This window comes from Phoxinus phoxinus (assembly GCF_949152265.1).
Source record: "Phoxinus phoxinus genome assembly, chromosome: 3".
In the NCBI taxonomy this organism is placed as follows: Eukaryota; Metazoa; Chordata; class Actinopteri; order Cypriniformes; family Leuciscidae; genus Phoxinus; species Phoxinus phoxinus.
In genome coordinates this window covers 20,902,223-20,924,950 of record NC_136878.1, presented here as the reverse complement: position 1 = coordinate 20,924,950, position 22,728 = coordinate 20,902,223, and the positions used below count along the sequence as shown (strand labels likewise).

At 37.7% G+C, this 22,728-nt stretch overlaps 1 protein-coding gene across 1 annotated transcript; it reads right to left on the bottom strand.

Annotated features, from left to right (window-relative positions):
• Nucleotides 1-279: 279 nt before the first annotated feature.
• ttll11 (tubulin tyrosine ligase-like family, member 11) lies at nt 280-21,902 on the bottom strand. The gene is made up of 9 exons (XM_079606679.1): nt 20,616-21,902; nt 14,753-14,852; nt 11,820-11,953; nt 8,382-8,957; nt 8,080-8,175; nt 7,237-7,352; nt 3,877-4,113; nt 3,546-3,652; nt 280-1,413 (listed from the first exon to the last, which is right to left on the bottom strand). The coding sequence occupies exons 1-9, from the start codon at nt 21,135-21,137 to the stop codon at nt 1,136-1,138; spliced, it is 2,166 nt and encodes a 721-aa protein (XP_079462805.1). The 5' UTR covers nt 21,138-21,902; the 3' UTR covers nt 280-1,135.
• Between the last annotated feature and the right edge of the window lie 826 nt (nt 21,903-22,728).

The following is a 22,728-nucleotide window of genomic DNA, read 5'->3' as shown; positions in this document are numbered from 1 at the left end:
AAGCATAATGCAACAGAATCATAAAATGTGGTTTGTTTCCTACTGATGTTTTTTCTGAACCCAAAGTATGACGTTATATAAGCCAACTATTGGGTTAGTAATACATATATATCAAATAAATGCTGTTGTTTTGAATGTTCTATTAATCAAGAAGACAAAATGTATCACATTTAAAAAATCTTACCAATCTCACACTTTGGGAAGGGTGTGTGTGTATGTGTGTGTGTGTGTGTACACTGAGACCAACTGAATTAGTATAATGAAACCATACAGTGTATTGTTTGAAATGCAATGTTTATTCATGACCATAAAAAGTGCATCTCAGTCAAGCCTAAAGTGTATATGTAGATGCCTGCAGATGCAATGTGATATTAAATGATCTGTGTAAATATGTGCTAATCCTGTGAGATGTCCACTTGCATTAAACCACAGCAAACCCCTTTTCTCCCTTCTATCATAATTTCTACATGCAGTTCAGTAAAGCTACAGTAAATTACTTAAGTGAAAAACAATAAATACATCTCTATGGGTATAAATAAAACACAACTTCGTAAACTTTGAGTGCACTTGGTGCCATGCCTGGTGTTAACAACATTCCCAAACGCAAGGCCACCGTGTTGTTCTCCTAGTTAAAGGTGGCCATTTGAGATAATTAGCTGCTTTTCTGAAGTGAAGTGGTGTTACGACAGCATCCCTTCCCTTTAACAAACACTGAATCCCTGGGATATTTTCACAAGGATGCTTTGTTATCCCTGCAGTGATTGATTCACACAAATACTACCCACATTACCTGAAGGTAAGCATATAGGAGCAACGTGGCACAAGTCACATGCTCACACACACGCTGTCCGCACTTTTAGCACTGAAACAAGTGCCTGAGTGTTAGTGGACTGGCATCAGAACACACACATGAATGTATTCTGTTACATTTTTTCTGTGTTGTGTGGTGAAAGAAATATCTTTATCTGAGCTGTGTATAAACAATTCAACTTTAGCTATTGCACAGAGAGTGAATCTATCCTGGCTTCTATATTTTATGATATTGGGTTCATTATTCTTGTTTATTGTGAAGCACATGGCATTGCCCTCTGGACATTCCTCAGAAGACACAGAAATGTTTGTATGTGTGAGATTGTCAGTTCTCTGTGTTTGCTTTTGCAGAGAGTTTCATCGGCTGTTGCCGTAGATGATGTCGGCGTGTCAGTGCTGGGGAACTGAACGTGTTTGGCGCTGATGCTTGAGTTGGTTGTGACCGGTGTGGCCGTGGCTTCTCACTGTGACTGTGGCTCTGCCCCTCGAGAGCCCCCTCACACACCTCCAGCAGCAAGAGCACCTGCTCCCGCAGGGGTACAGCCTTGGACCTGCGTGCTGCCAGGTAGAAGAAGGCCTCGATAAATGCCTGAAGACACATTCCTGAAAGAGAGAGAGCTTACTTTTATTAGATGCTCAAAATTAACAAATCGCTTCCTTAGTTAAAATATACAATCATGTGTTGGTTTACTGTCGAAGTCAAAAAGACAGATAGGTTTAGTCAGAATAAACATTTACAGATAATTAACATATTTACAGTACTGTGAATAATAATATGAATAAATAGGTTTAAATTAATTTACAAGGATATTGCGCAAAAAAGTGGGGAAAAAGCCTGTGGGAAGAAACAGTTCCTCATTTTGATTAAAAATAGTTAAAAAAGTTAAACATGCTTGGATGAATATTTGCAATAAGAATAAGATCAATACCATGCATTAAGAAAATAAGATTGAATTTTCATTTCGTGCCAACTTTGATATGGCTGAGGTCCCTCCTTCAATGCAAGTCTATGGAACTTCGTCGCCCATACATGTAACATGTAAAAATGACCCTGTAAAATAAAGTGTTACCAAATAATCTATACAAACCAAACAAGACAATACATGTAACTTGTCATGTAAACAGTATACTGACAAGAGAATGACAGATTTGAGAAAAGCCATTAGTGACATTATTTCCAAGTTGTAAGAGGCTTTAATCAGAAGTGTAGTGTACATATGGCAGATTTTCCCTTCTGCTTGTTTATTAATTAATGGGGCTTCATCTGTGTATTATTTAGTGTATGTGGTTTCAGTCGTATCTCCACGCTGATGAAAACTTAATAAAAAAAAACTTCATCTGCAAGTGCAAATCATCAGCAGTGAATTCTCAAGGTCACATCTGAGCCTGAGAGCCGAGGGAGAAAAAATACAGACAGCTTTAGTCTAAACAGAAACTTTGAACATTTTAAACATGAAGAAAGAGAGCTGTGAAATTCTCTCTGCACATTTCAACGGAAAGTCACTTGCTGTGATTACAGATATTCAGGTTCTCAGGAACCCTTAGGGGGTTTGAGCCTGAAGATGGATGCGGATCTCGTCTGACTACATATACTGAGCGTTAATGAGCCCTCGCTGGGGACATGATGGAGCCGTGAAATACATCTCGAAATAAAACAGAGGCTGCATGCTGTGCTGGTCAGAAATATGTGTACATTGAGAATGGATGGCGACAATTAATAAAGCAATGCTGTTTCCCAGAAGGAGAAAATGGGTTTCATTAAGCAGACTAATGAAGGAGTGCTTAAAGAACTCAGCATTATCCTGTCAAATGAAGCAGACTGAGCTCTGGGATGGATAGGAGTGAAGAGGGGAACTCAAAGGCCGATAAATCCTTCCTTCTTTAAGTATTCTGTCCAAGTGTCCAGTCAGCATTCCTCAATAGTAAATGTATTACTATTAATGAAGATCACGGCAGCGCTATCTCTCCCTTTCCTCCTCGGGGATAAACAGTCTGACCCACCACCGCTTTTAAACAGCTACTTCTATTATTTATAAAAATCAACCTTATCCACCAGTTATTACTTTCCTCTCGCCACACAGTTTGTCTTCTATGAGTGTGTGTGTTGATTCCCAACTGCAAGGCGCTAATGACCAAATTCAGTGCAACCTCCCGAAATGTTCCGGAATTCAGCTCACGTCATTCCACTCTGGCCATTTAGGAGCACAGAGACTCAAGTATATATTCATTCTCTCTTTTGATTAGGAGAAGCAAGGCCTGGCATGCATTATTCATTTCATACGTTCCTCCAAGAAAACGATGCTAGCATGACCTAACCTAATGCACCATCACAAGGAATATTACCAGTGCTCATTTAAACGCAGAAATGACTTGTGGGCACATTAGCTTTGGCACACACACACACACAAAATGTTCCCATTTACCAAAGTATCTTTTCAAAGTCAAAAAATATTAAAGAAATTAAAATATGAAAGATTGAGGCAGAGCTTGAAAATTTGGTTATGTGGCATTAGTTGATTGGCCATGTACTGGGGAAATGAACGAAGAAGTGAATTTATTTGTCAATTATCTCCCCTGACGATCTCATTTATGACTGCATGTGAGGGGAAATGCGCTATGATGAATGGTTGCAAATGTGTCTTTTATTGAAGGCTGTTTAACAGCTTTTTGATTGTGTGTTAGCCTCGGGAGTGAAGATGTGCTGTAAATTGCATCATGATCGGTGGGCTGCTTGCCTGCTTCTCTGGAGTCGGGGAGCATTCCAGCCCAGCGGCGCGTGATGTCGATGTACAGGATGTCCACTGAAGCCATCGAGAAGCTGCTGTTACTCAGCTTGCAGTTCCTAAAGGAGTCACTCGATTAATGTGGTACGTGACACTTCAATGTTGCCTTATTCTGACAATGGAAACACTAAGAGGCTCTATGGAGGCAGAATCGTGTCAATCAATGTAATGGTTGTTGTTAGATTTGCATGTCTTCATTTGACAGATGTTGCTTTGAAGGTTTGAACCTTGGCTTTGCTACTGCAATCCTCTAACAGTCGAGCTACAGGAACTAATGACTTGCCTGATGAAGGTTCGGAAACCGGTCGGCCCCAGTCTCATGGTTCCTTTGACACCAAGGAAGCGTATGAAAATGGCAGCAATGCGTTCCGCGACCCGCAAATTATTAAACTGCTTGGTGTATTTGGGGAAGACTTGTTTTAAACACAAAGTTGGAAGAGAATCCATCAAGCTTTCTTTCTCATCACTTCCTGTCTCCACAGCAATAGCGTCTTCTGGCGAACCGTCCCCCGTGTTTAACCTGTTGGCACAGAAACAAAGGTTAAACTCAACACACACACAAAATCCTTTGAGTAGACCTGCAACATTTAATCTCTAAATTGAGGAAGCAGCGGGTATATATATATATATATAGCTGCTTCCTTAATTATTTACAAGAAAACGATTTTTACATATTGTATTATATACATTTATATATTTTATTATATGATTTTTATGTATGTACAATTTACAAATAATTTGTTTTTAAATTGTAATAGTGAAAACTATAATGTAAAACTGACAACTTTATAACCAGGCAAACTTTAACCATTTTAACTTGTGTCCTCCTATGCAATAAAATATATATTGTGCCAAGTTACTCTCTCTCTCTTCCGATCACTTTTTATATTTTGTCCCATTTAAGACGGTAGATGAGGGAAAAAAAGTCAAGGTCACGTAAGAAACAGCTAAACAAGATTCTGTGATAACAGCATAACGCATAAAGAAAATCTGTCAAGTAGGAGAATGGATGATTTCAAACCAAAAGAACTAAAAAAAAAAAAAAAAGAAATCCTCAGTGAATAGCATCACAAACCACAAGCCTTACAATTTTCTCTCATTAAACTCCTCTTTCGCTCTCACTTACCCCAGGACAACATAATGAAAAACAATTATTTAACAATCACAAAACCAACGGAGCGAACTGCAATCCTCTCATACTGTACGTGCACTGAGCCCAGATGGCCGAGGAACCAAAAGCAGTTTGTTGTGTGTAGATGAGCGCATTTCTGCACTGGTGTAAGTAACTCTGCACTTTTAGTCTAAGTAGATGCACTTCCATGGCTTCTGACCTGAAGGTTGTGGCTCGAGACTTAGGGTAAAAGTGCTAATGACACTGACATGACTTAACTAACACACTTAATAGGTTTACTTGAAGACAGGAAGAGTCTTCTCTCTCACATACAACCTTCTGTTTGTTTTCTGCTTCACAAACTTAATACAATCAACTAATCATTTCAATATGTTCTTCAAAATGTTAAGGAGAATTTTAATTAGTAAAATCCACTGACCAAAAAAAAAAAAAAACGTATTAAAAATACCAAGGTGTTACTATGTGTTTGTACATGTACCATGGTATTCTTTTTTATTCTTTGAAGTTTATAATTTTAACGAAGCACTTTATTTTTTGGTAAGAAACTGAACCTGGAATGTTTCCTGGAAGATATCACACCTGTCTCTGTGACTGCCGGAGGCTCAATAAACAGCCAAAAAAATGGCTTGACTTTTAATATAATCTCATAAGATACTGTATGTCTAACATATTCATACATTCAGAATATAAACATCGAATCGCCTCAGGGTAATCTGAGCTAATTTCCCACAGAAGCCTCTGAAAATGCGCAACTGGTCCAACAAGACACGTGATCGACAGCACAAATATAACTGAGAGCCCTGCGAGGAATAGACTGTCACTATACAACACTAGTGAAGACATTCTAGCTTCGTAAAGCCTTAGTGACTGTCTACTTGTCAGCATTAGCCATGACAATCGCACTCAGGACAGCATAGCTTCAAAAAGCATCAAAGGAAGAGTTTGTGATCACGGCATGTAGATTCAGACCGTCACTGAAGGTTTGTTATTTCAGGTTGACTTGAATGAGGTTATAAGATGAAAGAGATTGTGACTGAGCATGAATAACTTTCTCTCTGAGTGTCCTTGATTTATTTTATTCATTCAATCTTTTGTGCCAATATGAGTTTGTTTGCTCCACCATAAGAGACATTCCTACAGGGGAGACTGTTTATTTGTTTATGTAAATGTATTTATGACACACTAGTATACTCCAAAAAGTCTTTTTTTTATATAAGAACAACTAGGCTATAATTTTTCTTCATTTACTGCTGCCCAGAAGAATCTGCATAACATATGTAAGTGTTTCACAAGACAAAATAAATGAAATCACACAAAATAACAAGTTTGCACACCCTTGAATCCCTAAATCGTCCAAAGCTGGACATTAACAATCATAGCCATTGTATACTTTCAAACAACATTTTTACAACAGCAGTCACTGGGTTAGTTATATTATTAAATCGAAGCGTGTATCATTTAGCTACTAATATACAGCCTGTAGGTGTAAGTAAGGTACACAACTGTTAAAAATTTGGGGTCAAGATTTTGATTTTATTTTTTGGTAAAAAAAAAAAACTTTTACTCAGCAAGGACGCAATAAATTGAATGAGTGACAGTTTATGTTACAAAAGATTTCTGTTTAAAATAAATGCTATACTTTTAAACTATTCATCAAAAAATCCTGAAAAAAGATAATAAGAAATGTTTCTTGAGCACCAAATCAGCATATTAGAATGATTTCTGAAGAATGAGACTGAAGAGTGAAGACTAATTGAGAAGGAAACAATTAAGAACCAATAGTACATGATGAGTGAAAATTGTATTATTTTATCTTCCAGAAAAAATGTGAACATGTTGTCAAAAAGTTTCCTCGGGACAGTACTAAATAATTTATATATATTCACACACACACACACACACACACACACACACGGCAGTTTTGAGTAAGAATAATTCAAGGACTTATTCATAATCAAGAACTGAAAACAGAGAGAAAGAAAAGCATGATTAAAAGCCACAAACCAGACAACTGTGCTAGATCATAAAGGCTAGCACATCTAAAGGCTAAATTAGCAGATATTAAACAGAAATGTGCACACGGAGTCTTTTCCACTCTGAGCACACATGCACGTCTCAATTAAACTCTGAGCTGACTCCACACTTTCCTCGGAAACAATGGCAGCCTGCCTTTTATTTCCCCCCAGGCCCAGACACTAAAGTGTAGAAGTGTGGCCGTGTACAATGAGCTACAATAAAAGGACGAATGCATGAGACACAGTCCCGCTCATGGGGCACGAGGCCGTCCGCATTTCCATGACCGAGAGAGAGAGGAAGAGTGGCCACACATGTGTGAAATTCCATCAGAGGATTTCCTGAATTTCATTTTCCCATCTGAAAGGCTTATGACTGCAGCTCAAAAAGCCCTTATTTCAGCTCCACGAAGATGACAACATGCACTGGAAGGCATGCGCACACAAATACACACTGCACCATCAACTGACCCAAAACTCTTAAAAGCCTATGACTCACGTTGCGTGTTGTTTCCTCTGAGCGGGGTCCATGAGCCGCAGCGTGTCTCGGATCACACCCACTTTCACCTCCTCGTCTACTGGACTCGGTACATATTCATACACACCAGGTGACACCTGTAACATACAGTATGGCGTCAATAATCAGCATACTAACAAACTCATGTTTACATCCTCAGTCTGTAAACAAACGTGCAGTCAATGTTTGTTGTGGGTTAGTAAGATTATTTTACGTTTTAGTCAAAAACTGTTTTAGTTGGTTAGTATTGTGCCAAGCAAGGCTACATACAGAAAGAACAGTACTATTGTGAAATACTATTACAATACATTTTTTAAATAATAATTACATTTTAATGCATTTTAAAATGTAATTTATTCCTGGCAGAGCTGAATTTTCGGCAGTAATTACTCGTCTTCAGTGTCACATGATCCTTCAGAAAGCATTCTAAAATGCTGATTTGGTGCTCAAGAAACATTTCTTATTATTTATCAATATTGAAAATAGTTGTGCTGATTTTTTTTGTGAAAACCATGATAAAGGTATTTTTTTTCTTTACAAGATACTTTGATGAATGAAAGAATTCAAAAGAACAGAATTTATTTGAAACATTACAAATGTATTTTCTGTCACTAATCAGTTTAATTAAATCTTGCTAAATAAAAGTATTCATTTCTTGAACAAAAAAAATTACTAACCCCAGATTTTTTAACAGTAGTGTTTTTTTTTGTACATGTATCATGATGATATATACTATAATATTTACAACAGTTCTGCCACAGTACTCTTTATAAAGTACCTGTTTATTTGAATCACATCATGTTCAAAGAACACCTGCACCCTCACCTCCTGCTCGTGTTCAATCCTCATGCTGGGATTGGCATTGACCTCTAGTAAAACAGGCTTCAAGTTCTTCATCAGCAGGATATCAAAGCCCAGGATCTAAAATTGGGACACATCATCTTCTGTTATTTAGATTTTAATGACTTCGAAAACCAGCGATTTGCAGAGGATTAGGGGTCGCCTGCTGAAGGAAAAACATAGTTAACAGCATATGGGTGTGTGCTCATTTGAATGGCCTATATGTAGGACACCTAAATGCAAAACCTAAACCGCATCACAAACAAAATAATTAATTGCAAATATACCTGGAAACATGTCGGTCCTGGTTTTCCAGGCGGTATATCTGCCTGGTAATACACCTTCAGTTCAGGCACAAGTGCAATTACAGTCTTGATAACCAAAGCAATAATGTCTGACCAGACCTTCTTGATGTCCACTCCTTTAGATGCTATGCGATAGAGAACGCTAGAGAAGGTGCGTTTACTGCCCGTGCTGCAGCTGTCGGAGTGGACAAAGTTCCCGCTGTGCACATTAAGGGAATAGTTGGTAAGGTGCATAAAAACATGACTGAGGTTCTTCTGGCTTGGTTCTTGGTAGGGTTCTGTGCAGAACCTGGACAGACCCTCTTTAGCAATGTAGATCTCTAAAGGCTCCAACGAGCGGACCAGAACATAGAGGCGGATATCAAACTTCAACTTATCGATGAGCAGGGGTTTCTGGATATATTCTTGAACAACGGCTTGTTTGATCTGAGAACCTGAGATAGCCCGAAGGTCAGCAGGGTCACGGATGAGGTAGATGCCGTCGCCCTGGGATCCGCTGTCCGGTTTGACGATGAAAGTGGGTTTGAGGGTTGAATCGTTATCCTTCAGGAGACGAATCTTAAAATAAAAAAATAAAAAAAAGAGGACAAAAGTAGAAGATGCACAGTCATTTATTTTTCAAATATGCTTGCAAAAATCGAAGAAGCCTTTTGCCATCCCTGCAAAGAATTAACCCTTATTTCTACTCAAAATGATGTCCTTAATTATAATCAGCCAAAAGTGATCATTTAATTCAACATTATTAATAATTGTATTTTTAACCATTTTGAATAGCTATACAGATTTCATGCAAGTTATTTCAAGAAAACTATAAATAAAAGTTAACGCAAAATCATCGTCTTCCTAGTTTGAGGTTCTGAAATGGTTAACATGAACAGTATTTAGCAGTCTCCAGTTAAAGTGCTCTGAATGATAACAACATGTCAAGATTATAAACAAAGTAAAACAATATTGATCCAACTGTTCTGCTAAAAAAATCTTTGAGCGCAGTGAGCGCTCGTGACTGTCCACTAATAGCATTATGGTTAGTAAACTAAACCTCATATTTCCAACTAATGCAATGGTTTTCTTCAGACAGCATGCATCAGCAAATACTTTGTTCTCCCTTTATGAAGAACCTCCCGCAGATCTTTGCTGCCCTCTGCAGCTTTTCTCATTTCTAAAGTCTTGCCTCACGCAAGCTCAAAACTAAATATGCATGTACACTTGATTTAAACTAAATTGATTTAACCGGACAGTGTAAGAGAAAATCCCCTTTAAGCAGCCCATCTGAACAAATAAAGCACACAGCTAACCGTGACATGCAGAAGGGGATTGAAGATGCAAATCCTGTAACTATAAGATCCTGTAACAAACTTGTCATTCACAATTAGTTGTTGCTAGCCAGTGGCCACTAAACTGCTTAACCTGGTTTTACTGTAATTCTGTCCTGACCAATTACTACCACAGCAATCTACCTATAGATACACCACTGAGAGAAACACTGCAGGGGACGACAGCAAATAGAAGACACTTTGACTAGGTATCAAGAAGAAGATGTGGCTCCTGTAAATGTCCTCTTTATTGACTTCACAATTAGGGGTGTGAGATATTGACAAAAATTAATATCTCAATATTTTTTTCCAATATCTTGATATCGATATTCAGACGATATTTTTGCAATCCTTCAAAGAAATGTGTGCAAACAGGCAAAGAAGGTCCAGTTGGACTTTTGACTTGCTGCATTTGACCTATCATTGTATAGAATTACTAGTACATAAAGATATGAGACATTATTGATTTAAACATGAACCCAGTTACTGTACTAAATATTTATTGTAAAACAAGAACAGTGCTTTTTCAGTACAATATATGTACGTAATAAATTAACTTTGTGCTTTGCAAATAGGCGGTTCACAAAATTCACGGTTTGTTTCGATTCGATACAGTGATGTACGTTTTCGATACAGCAAAAATAAAGAAATGCCAGATAAATTTCCTATTTATTAAAATAATATTTTTTGGGAACTTTTTTTGGAACTTTCTTGGAACTTTTAGTTTTATAAATGGGGGTCATCTTTGAAGGATGAACAAATAATGTTTTGGTCATCATCACATTAAAAATAACATTTAAATATGATAATATTTGAGTTTTGAAGTGCTGTAAAAGATGTGTGATGTAACGTTAGACCTACCTGAAGGCATTTTACTATTTCTCCCAAACTTCCATGGTTACAGTTAGTGTTACTATATTAAATCCATGGTGAATGTTGCTGACCTGTGAACTTAAAGCCTATAACTAGTTCATTCATGGCTAAATGTTTCTCCTGGTTTCAACGTTTGATCCGTTAATAACAGAGAAATGTGAATGCTTCTCACTAGATCTCGCAGTGATGTTATTACTTCAGTGGCGAATTAAAATGTTTTCTCTGGATCTCTTAGCGCTGTGTATAACAGTGTCGCTTCATCACGATCCGGCTCGCGCTGCACTGACATTGATGGTCCGAACTGATAAAGTGTCCGTGAAGCACAAGTCCGCTTTTATTACGTTTGCCCAGAGGTTTGCCATTGATGTTGTGCAACGTTATGGTGGTCGCGCCAGCTCGGATTTTGGTCGGCAGGAAAAAATGGTCCAACGAATCGTTCGGTTTGTATGCGTACCGAACCGAAAGCCTCGTACCGAACGGTTCAATACGAATACGTGTACACCCCTATTTGCAAACAGTACTTCTATTAGTAGACTAACAACAACGTGACTACCCATTTACTAAAAGTTAAAAGAAGCCCTGTTCGGAGGCTATTACGGTGGATCTCTTGGGAAAATGTATTCCATCTTTTGGACTCATCATTATGCAACGCAATTTTCTAATGATGCAATCACGAAACTCGCCACTTGAGGACGCCACAGACATTTAAGAAAAACGTTTTAACTTCAGACTTCAGTTTTCCGCAAACAACGCATATGTTGCCTTTTCTATCAGCTATTTCATTAATCGTTCATCGGCTTTACTCTTAACGTTTTTGGATTGTTGCTTCAACCTAAGAAGCGTCATAACACACAGGTAAGAACTCCGTAGTTGTATTGCAAATTAGTAGCAGCAATTACTCTCGTGCAATTGAGGAACGATCGTGATTTTGTATGAAAAAAAACATAAAATACATTCAAACAAACCCCATACAGTATTAAAATCGCTACATATCATAGTTTAGAAGGTTATAGTGTGTGTTATTTGTTTTCTCTTTAACTTCCTTCAGCTCTTTTCATGTTTGGGGGGTTGGATTGTACAAATTATGAAATATATCCCAATTTTGCATATCGTCCAGACAACAATTTGGATATTATCGTCTAAACGATATATCGCACAACTTCACAAATAGACTCTAATACCATGTCCTAATCAAGTTGCATGAGTTTGTTACTCCATTTCATTGAGCTTGTACCTGTGTGGAGAAGAGCTGGTATTCCTCGGGCAGTATCCAGGAGCGCGGGTAGAAGTTGTACTCCTCCGGGAACAGCTCTTGCATGGTGCGCACGGCACGACTCAGGTTTATCTTCCGCAGCATCTCTATCATTCCTGCTGACCGAACAGGACAGTTGATGAGAAAACAGAGTGAAGTCCAAGAGAAACTGCACAAAGGTCAGAGAACGGCTGCAGTTCCCCATTATTCAATGGCCCTACTGGGACATCATTCTCTCAAAAAGATTTCCCTATTTCCCAGCAGTTTCATTAAATCACTTGTTCATTCGATTTCAATGGCTTTATAGCACACACACTGGCACACAGCTTGACATGCTGTCTGTGTGAAAGCAACTGTCAATACAGCTATGAAAACAGCCATATTACATCCAACCCATGAGTCAGCAGCCCTTGAGACTCCTTTATGACTCCACTGCTGAAAACTAGAACAGTCCAGAGATCAATACTCATATGATTGAGAACCTGCCTCTAAAACTAAGCACAAAATGACTTACCGGTACTAACTTTATTTCAAAGTAAATGTGTCTGATAAATGAATTAATAATGAACACCACATTTCTGTTTTGTTTTTAATATATTTCAGATTTTTTGTTTATTTATATACTAAGTTTCAGTTTTAGTAAATATAGTTTAATATTTCCTATATTATAAATATAATATAGAAAGCAGATGAACACTGATCTTTGAAACAAGAAACGGCATATTTATTTCCACAGGAATCAGAACCACAGGACAGATCTGTCTGTTGCTTGTGTCGACCTTACTGAAATATCACTCCATGCCCAAATCAGTGGGACGTCTTCAACCACACACACAGGTCAGATTACTCAACTTTGTGATCCAATGGGGTTTTTTTATTTTTATTTTTTATATATATACTTTGTTATATCAGTTCATGACATTGAAACTGTTTTTCAATCATTTTTTCAATCACAACACCCTCATCCTTAATGCTTTAAAGGGATTGTTTAATGTTGAAAATCTCCTGCTTGCCAGGTTAAATGACCAAAGCTATTATTTAGATTCACTGTTGAATTATTATGTCACGGTATAATATGGTAATACTTTCCATAGACGAGAAGCGCGTTTAAAGCAAGCACATGAGCAGTTGCCATGGTAAGGAACAATATGAAACCTGCTTGTAATAACTAATGAAAATATCCCATATCTGAATGAGTGAAAAATTTAATTAGTCATGCAGAAAAATATAATGTGCACTGTTGCTGATTTGAACACCACACTGCATGTTTCCTTTATTTTTGGCAGAACTAATCCTTGTGTTTAAATTTTATTTAAATGTTTTTATTTCCTTTTATTTTTCAGTCAGTTCAGTTTATTTTTCAGTTTAATTTTTAGTTAAAATAGATAATTGTGCAGCAAAAATTACAGCATAGCACCACCTGCCATACAGCTACCGGTAATACCGGATTAACTATTTTGAAAGCAAATACCATTCTGGTTTTAAAATTACGATTGAATGACCTTTAATAGCCAATCCCATCATTTAAATTCTTATAATTTTCAGATATTATCAGAATGGGAATAAGAAAAAAATGACTGAAACAGTCCCAATTGCTAATAGTAGTGTTCTCATTAACTCCTTCCCCACTATTGACGGAACTTACATTCATTTATAAAACACCGTTTCCCCACCATTGACGAAATTTTCCGGATTTCCGTGTTTTCACTATTATAAGGTAGAGGGCGCTATAAGTTATTAAGGTAGGGGGGGGGGGGGGGGGGTGTATGAATATTTTTCATACATTTCACATTGTATGAAACTTACCCCCATTCAAGTATTGTATATACAAAAAGAATGCATGAACCTAAAATATCTAAATAGTTTTGTTTTTTATAAGCAGAGGCTCGGTTCTTTCTTTTAATATATTGCATGTTCATATATTCATACAACAAAGTATTCTGAGGGCTATAAAAGTTTTGTAAAAATTCTCAAAAATGCTGTCACTGGCTTACGCTGGAAATCCAGAGTTCTCGCGAGAGCACAATTTGAAGTTGCTCAGCGAGTAGCTCTGGTGTCGAGTAATAATGCTCAATAAATATTCCCCTCTATCTGAGCTGAACCAATCACATTGGGTTATCTGATATAGGCGGGCCAGAGGCGAGATGACATTAGTCATTAGTAAACATTGCAAGATGGCTATGGATGAACTCCAGTTGTTTGAAACGGCTTTGGGCGCAACAATTTAGACTTGCCTTTTTCTCTAAAAGAGGAACAGAAAGACAGTGCTCGAATCGTTCCTTTGCAAGAAGGAAGTTTTTGCTGTTCTGCCGACGGGATACGGCAAAAGTATAATCTACCAGTTAACGTTAGCTCCGCTCAAGTTCGAACCCAAAGACAGACACGAGAGGCGGGGAACAGAGTAGAAGTGATAAATTTGAAGTTGCAAAAGAAAGAACGCCGTGGATCAGGAGGTGAGGTGAATTAACAGACTGCAATAGCCTGAACTTAAGTTGGACCCAACTTTTCAAATGTAATCAACATTTTCCTAAGTACTAGATGTGTTGGGCTATTTAACATGACATTTTAATTATATTATGCTGAAATGAACTAAATTACTTGAAAAAAGATTCGTTCATTTTGCTGAACGAGATTCAAAGATCCGAGTCAGTAAAATGATCCGAACTTCCCACTACTACTCCGCTGGTAGCTGAGCGTATGGGGCTTAGTGATACGTCACTCCGTGTATTATTGTGATTGGCCGTAGTGTTAGCCAACTGCGTGCAGTAAGATTTTCAAATGCATGCTTGGTGCTGCCCCTCGAGCTGGCCGATTTTCATTTATCGACACAAGACCATTAATCTTTCAGACTTACAAGAGATGATGTTTCGACTTTGACAAGATCTCTAAAGACCAACTTTTAGTGTTTAGTTTACCTGGGAATTTGTTGACTTGCCCAGAGACGATGTTCTCATTGTCATGAAACGAGACACCGTGCCAGTAGATATCACAGGCTGCCCGCCTACCTATCGGAAACTGCAGGATCAAAAGAAAGAAGAGAATTGAGGCAAAGTACAGGAGAACTATCCATCACAACACAATAAACATGTCATACCCTACTTTTGACAAGGATACAAAAAACAATACGTTTACGACTAACTGTACCAACATAACAACAGCTCACTTCTGCAGGAGTCTTTTTTCCAAAATTATTTTAGTAAACAACTCTATCCTACCTACAGTGTACACATTATGTCTGAGGGCTGCTACACTCTACATGAATTGTAAATGATTAATCGCGATTAATCGAATACAAAATATATGTGCGTGTATTGTGTATAATTATTTTGTATTTATATAAATACACACACATGCATGTAGGCTATATATTTAAGAATTTTTTTTTTATTTATATATAAAATAGTTCTATTTATATATAATATAAATCATATAAAAATATATATACAGTATATAAATGCAATTATTTCTCAAATATATACATGCATGTGTGTGTATTTATATATATACAAAATAATTATACACAATACACACATATATTAAGTAAACACAAACTTTTATTTTGGATTCAATTAATCGTTTACAGCCCTAGGAACAGTTATACTTCTACAATAGCAACAGTGTCAGTTACAGAGGCATTGTTTAGATATGTGCCATCATTAATTTACAGCTAAGGTGAAAATGCATTGCAGCTCATGTGTTCATACAGACACTGGTTCAGATTTTAGTCCATTAAGGCCCGTTCACACCAAGAACGATAACTATGAAGATAACTTATTAGAACTTATTATAGATTTTTAGAACTATATCTTTATAGTTATCGTCCTTGGTGTGAACGGGCCTTTACACTGATCACGTTTCTGAGACCCTGTATATGTGTCTAGGCTACAGTGTGTGAGGAGCGAGATGCAGGTCATCAAGGGCACTGATCAGGATGCAGGTAGTGTGCTTAGTTATAGGCTAGGTTACGTGTCTTGAGCTTTATTCTGGGAGGATTATGTCACTGTTTAACAGGCTAATGGAGTGTGAGGGGGTGTTCCTATATTGGTCACCTGGTGCACAGAGGAAAACTGAAATCTGTGATCAGATTAGGAGTTCCCATAGGTTTACAGTTGTGAAAATGTCCCCACTAGGGCTGCCACTATGCATTTTTCTGTAATAAATCACGATTAATAACACCCAACATTAAAATGTGTAATACATTTCATATTGTAATACATATTTTCACACTGAATCTTTTAAATTAATCTCTTTACAATATAAAAACAACATAAATATTTTTAAAAGCATATTTTTCCTATGAAGGCCGTATCACTGAATGCTGCTACTGAGGTCTCTATTAAAAGGGATTTTTCTTGGGATGAAATGAGTAATTATAGCCAAACAGTTTTTTTAACTGGCCAAACATTATTTTAAAATAAAAGTTTTATCTTCACATAAACATCACATTTAGCTGTGCCTTTAATATAGTGTGTTGTAATAAGTGTATCTCAATATACAATATCAATATCAGCTCTCATTTAAATAGAGATCAGTTCATTATTAGATTAACATTCGTCATTCGGTATCAATATTTTTATGTGAGGATCGACCCTCTCGAAACAACGACAGCATTGCAAGTATCCACAATCAAACCTGACTGTCTTAATCATTGAGACACTGACAGGATCAAAACAGGCAGCCAGACAGAGCTTGAAACACTCACAAAGAGAAGTACATTTAGGTGAGCACGGCTGATCACATGCGGTCCGGACCATGCTCAGGCGCTGTCTCTTTCCAACGTGCGTGCGTGCGTGCGTGCGTGTGCGTGTGTGTGTGTTCAAAAACACAGACATTACAGGCCCACAACAATTGACAAGTGACCTTTACTCACTCCAGTTGCTTTAATCTGAAGTACAGCAGTTGTGTGCAGTACTAATGCCCACATGTGTGACTTTGATAGATCACTGCATGAAACTGGCATAAGTGAAAATGGTCTCCATTTCTTTTTCCTTGAAACACATTCTTTTTTACTTCTTGCATTGTGTTTTAATAAATATTGAGGCAGGGTAAAACTGAACTGGGCAGTTTAACTAGATCTGCCTTCTTTGGATAAATATTGATATACACATCTGTCAGATTTAGTGACCACCAGCACTTATTGTTAGTGTACTGACTGCACTAATGGCTAGCCTAGGTCTTAATTATCTTTATTCAGACTGATTTCAGAATTTCACCCAAAAATAAAAACATTCTGTCATTCTGCATAAAACTTGAGTCAAAATATTAGCAATAGCATGTTAGCTTTGTTTGATGCATCATGATGTATTGCTCCCAGTAGGGTTAGCAAAGACTCTAACGCTCTGTGAGAGTTGCAGTGGAGCAGGTCAGGAAATGGGGACATGCCTTTTCAATCCAATCACCTTCAGCCTCAACGAAATTAAGTTACTTGGAATTGTTTGGCTGGTAAAAGACACATGAAACTGTCACGAAACAATGAGAATAAAACCTGTGTGGCAAAATCTTCCAAACTTGTAGAATATTTAAATAGAATATTTAGAATAAATTAAATATTTAAATTCAACCTACTGTATCATCAATGCATCTCATGAGTCAGAACTGTCCTTTCGAAAAGCACTTTCCTCATTCCTCACTAAGGGAGTTTTAAAGGGAGTTTGCACACCTGTGACCTGTTATTATAAATTGATGATAATAAATGTTTCTTGAGCATCAAATCAGCGTATTAGAATGATTACTGAAGGATCATGTGACACTGAAGACATATAATACATATGCATGCATTCAACTGTAAGTAACTTTCAAGAAGTTGTCAACTTATTCTACTAACCCTAACCCTATACCCTCAGTATACTAATGACAGTTGGTTGACATGTAGTTGCAAATTTATTAGAGTTAGTTGACATGGTCGCAAAGATGCTTAGTTGGTAGATTGTCTAAAAGTGTGCTATCGAAATAAAGTGTCACCCTTTATGATATTTACAAAACTACCAGTTAATATGTCAAAATCTGCTTAATAATGGAACCAGTTTTAAAAAGGGATGTTTCACTATTATTTACAACAGGATCTGCATTTTTCCTGGAAAACCCAAACTACCGACTAGATGTTTTGAACAAGTCATCGCTTTTCGAGAAGAGGGTGAAAATGCCGGCCTGAGTGGCTTAAATGTGCTGTCTATCAGAGACATAACGCACACGAGTATTTCAGTTACACTTTACCTTAAGGTGACTTGGTTACATTGTACTCACTCAAATAAGTACTGACTGAGTAATATTAATTAACTACATGTACTTACTATAGAGTTACGATTAGGGTTTGGTTTATGGTTACTCAACCACTTACAGTTTATATCATACATTGTCTCTCACTGCCACAATTGATCTTTGGATGGATCTATATGTTTCTAAATAACTTCAAGAAATGATAGTCTTCCAAACTGCAGGTGGGAACTCCTCCAGCTCTTGAATCAGCCTTTGTTGTAGCAGACAGGATAAAAGGTATAATGGATACGCTTAAACTTGAAACCGACCTTTAACAAGGCAGCTTTGAATTACAAAGGCTCATAATATTTCAGTGGAGTTGAGTAGAAGGGGGTGTAGACATTCATTCAGCAGGACCGTTCACTACCTCCAGCCTGCCAGGTGTTATGCACCACATAGAACTTCATGCATGGTATAGCATGTCAATGTATTTATGAGCATTTCTATTTTTAATGCAGAGTGACTTCACACAAACGGTCAAGTGTAACCATATACGGGTGTTCGTCAAATAGTGTGGAAGGACAAGGTTAAAGACTGATATTGTCTGTTGAAATATTAAGCCTACAGGCCTGAGTAAGTGTTTGTTTACATTGTGGGAATCTAAGTGCAGATACGTCCAAAGGATTCATCTAGTATATTTGTAATACTATTATGCAACACAGAATAACAGATAGCCTACATTAAAAAGTAAAGCAATTCCAGGCATAATTGTTTACCTTTGAAATATTTGGAACAGTGAGATCTTTCAGTGCCAAATAAAGACTGGAATACACTACACAACTAAACAGGCTCCAAACACTAGGCATCATACAATTGCAGACTTTGAAAACGGTTACAGAGAAAAACTGGCATCATACATTAAGATCATACACTACTAGTCTTATAAGTTGTTCCAAACACAACAAAATTATACAGAAACATGTGCCAATTTGTAGACATTGTAGACAATGTCCCAAACATTGCTAGAGCAAATTAAGCAATATGCGTTTTAAAATTGGCTCAAAAAAATATTAAACATTTTACCAACTATTATTAGTCTGTGCCCATACACAATATATGCAAAAGTTGTGTAGTGTATTTCAGCCTTGTAGGTCATTATTTGAATAAAAGAAGGGCAAATGAAAGATCTACTATACTTCCTGCAGTAAGTCTATTAAGGGTCTTGAGGGGTTAGCTTATGGTGACATCAGGGATAACTGTAGGATTAAAACTGATACTAGTTTTATATCGCAGCAGTTAAGCTTCTGTACAGGTAGTGTTGCATCCACTGGTTCTTACACTATTTTACCAATATAGGCTATATAGCTAGACTGATTTGCTAAGGAATCAATCAAATAAATGTGTGAATTGATTTGACCTTTGACTGATGCATTCAGTAGTACTCAAATTAGAATTAGAGTTCAAATTAGTTTTGAAAGAAATACCAAGACAATAAAATATTTTAGACTCAAAAACATAACTAAAAAAATATACATTAGTTATAGTAATGTAGTGGAATTTATAACATTTCCATATCTTTTAACCAAGTCTGCAAAATACAACTTTAAGACAGAACACATTTCTTAACCAGACGTTTTGTTCTGACAATCATATTTAAAAAAAATTGTTCAGCATAACAGTCAGACCTAAAACTTTAAGGATTTTTTTTAATTGGGTGAGGTTTTTATTATTGTTATTATTATTATTATTAATAATGATCTTTAAAAAGACTAACTTGCATCCTTGTGGTTCTAATCCTTATTCATAAACTTGTTGTATAGGCTAGTGTATGTTCTAGAACAAAACGTGAAAGTCTCTTTAAATAATGTTAAAGACAGACCTTATTTTACTGACAAATTAAAAACTGATGTTTAAAACCCCAGGAAGGAAATTCCTCAGGGAACCAACAACTGGTTCAAAAGTACTAATTGTTTCCGGGTTTTATGACTACAAAATGAACAGCTCTGTATCGATTGATAGTTTAAAAAGGTGACATATTATGCCCCTTTCACACGATGTAGGCTAATATAAATCTATGGTGTCCCCAGAATGTGTCTGTGACATTTCAGCTCAAAATACAGCCCAGATCATTGGCGGTGCTGTGGGTGGAAATGTAAGGGGTGGTAATATTATAATAAGATCCCCTTCCTATGTCAGAAGGGGAGCAAAATCTGATCTGCCTATTTTTTTTACATGCTTGCAGAGAAAGGCTTACCAAAACAAAGTTACTTTTCCAATTTACCAAAACCTTTTCTACAAAGGTTGTAACTTTTCACATGTTCTGTGTTGGTAGGCCAAGGCTACTAGATGCACCGGGTACTCGATTTTGCACTTAAACACAGAAAAAGTCAGATTTTCATGATATGTCCCGTTTAAAATCAGCTAAGTCAAGCCAGGCTACTTTAAAATGAATGGAATAAATAATTACTTTTTTAAAACCCAAATCCAAGAATTCCCTTATCAACGGTTGGCATACTATAAAATCGGGATGAAAAGTAAATAAGTCAAAGTTTGTCAGGTGTCAGAACATAGGGGTGCTCTCACCTCTTTCCACTTCAGCTGTCTGATGCTCATTTTTAGCGCTTCGAGCGACGTCTTCGCTTTGGAAGTGTCCACCGTCACAGCTCTCCTCTTTTTGGCCACCTTGCTCCCGTCCTCTTTGCCATGGTGCTCACATTTCCCTTCCGTCTGTCTCTGGCATGACTCAACGTGACCGTTTGCCGGCGTTTTGCCCTTTAAAAGCTTTAACGTACCTTTAATATTTTGCTCGTTGCTCGCACGGCTCTGTCCTTTCTCCTGTGAATAGTCTGGCTTCAGTGGCGTCAGGTCTGACATTAGTTTGCCGTTCACCTGTCTCTCATGACCGTCAGCTTTGCTCCTACTTTTACTCCGACTTCTCCCATTGATGCTACTTCTGGAGAGGTCTCTCCGAGCCGCGAAGGAAGCGTCAGCGGGGACTGAAGACACTGAGGCCGGGGACAGCTGCTCTTCGTCGACCGCGGCCTCGCTCTCCACCGCTTTCATCTGCTGGAGCTCAATCTTCACTCTCTCATAGTGATCGCTCATAGTGTTCGTTAATGGTCGGATGGTTTGTTATCTCATTTAGGTTGGTGAAAATGTCAGGATAATCTACTAGCATAAGCTGCTAACATGGACCAGCTGGTGCTGCCCAAACTAAAGCACAAAAACAGAAAACCAGTCTATAAAACAGACAACTATGGAGCCTGATAAACTAGCGTAAATACACACGGCCTCCATTATTACAGTCTGAACATAATAAAGACCTTATTAGCTCTGACAGATAGCACATCACTACAGTGTGCTGAATGTTTTGATGGCGATCTAACGGGACAGGAGTGGCTCCAGGCACAAGAGCTGCCCAGTTTCCTTTAACTGGGAAAAAGAGGCTCTTGACCGCCTGGAATAGCACTAAACGTTGCATATAAACGCAATTGTACTTAATTCATCCCATTATATATATACGATACTCAACTAACAGCACATATCGGGGGATATACATGGGGAAGACGAGTGCAGGGCATAGCTGGGCGCATCACCGCATTCCCCCTGTCAGTTTCGTTCAGTTTTAAAGTGCCGATGAGCACCGACTGCTCTCGCGCTTTTAAACAGTCGCCGTATATCCAAATAAAAACATCGCGTGCATTCCGTTTACCCGCTGTTAAGATGTGGCAGGGTTTAATGCTGCCGGACAGCAGGTGAGGTGTCAGCTGATGGCAAACGAACTGACCAGAAGTAAAGCTCCCGTGTGCTGTCGCTGCTGGTGTTTTGGTCCTGTTGACAACGCAACGCAACGCAACTGACGGAAGCCGTGGAGGCACATGGCAGCAACATATTGCAATTGTTCGTTCTATTCGCGAAGCGAAAATTCCATTCTAGCCATTACCGCCTAAGGATAAAAATTAAAATAAATACAAAAATACATTATTTATATTCATAGTGTTTTGTATGTCCCCTTGTTATTATGCCATTTTTAAAATTGCCTCTTTTTATGTTCAGGATTGTATCAGTCATGCCAATATGTGTTGCAATAATGGGAAACACAACATCTCAGTATCTGATATTTTGTGACCACTTGACGATTAAAAATATTATGAGAAACCCGAGATATCTATCCCAGATCTATCCTCCTAGTATTCTATCTTAAACCCCATAATGGCCACAGTATGCCTCTGTGATGCAGCAGAGGGAGCACTTGTGTCAATATTTAAACACAAGCTGTCAAACGTTTCTCTTACACTCTCGGTTGTACTTTACTGTACGTGAACTTTCAATGTACTTACAGTGTAGGCTACTTACCCACAAAAGTGCTGAGTAGAGTAAGGCTTAAGTTAAGGCTTAGGGTAGGTTCAGGGTTAGTAGCCTACCTACCTAGTTAGTGCCATTACAATAATTAAAGTATGTTCATGTGAAACAGGACTGTAAAATAAAGTGCTACTACACTCTATGTGACTGCAGACTTGTCTGATGACAGAGACATTTACAGACAGTGTGGCATGCTTTATGGACAGGCTAACATGCTGATTTGGAATGTGCTCAATACCTGTTAAAATCAGACTATTTAAGGCATATTGCACTACCATGTGTACTGCACACCTGTGGAGGCGCTACAAAAAGAGTAGTATGCAAAAGCTAATTG

Excerpts from the sequence above, each read along its gene's own strand:
- ttll11 (XM_079606679.1), bottom strand. The coding sequence starts at position 21,137 with ATGAGCGATCACTATGAGAGAGTGAAGATTGAGCTCCAGCAGATGAAA. Across the intron at positions 14,853-20,615 it reads GACAGCTGAAGTGGAAAGAG|TTTCCGATAGGTAGGCGGGC; the intron begins GTGAGAGCACCC and ends TTGATCCTGCAG. Across the intron at positions 4,114-7,236 it reads CAGAGGAAACAACACGCAAC|GTTAAACACGGGGGACGGTT; the intron begins GTGAGTCATAGG and ends CTGTGCCAACAG.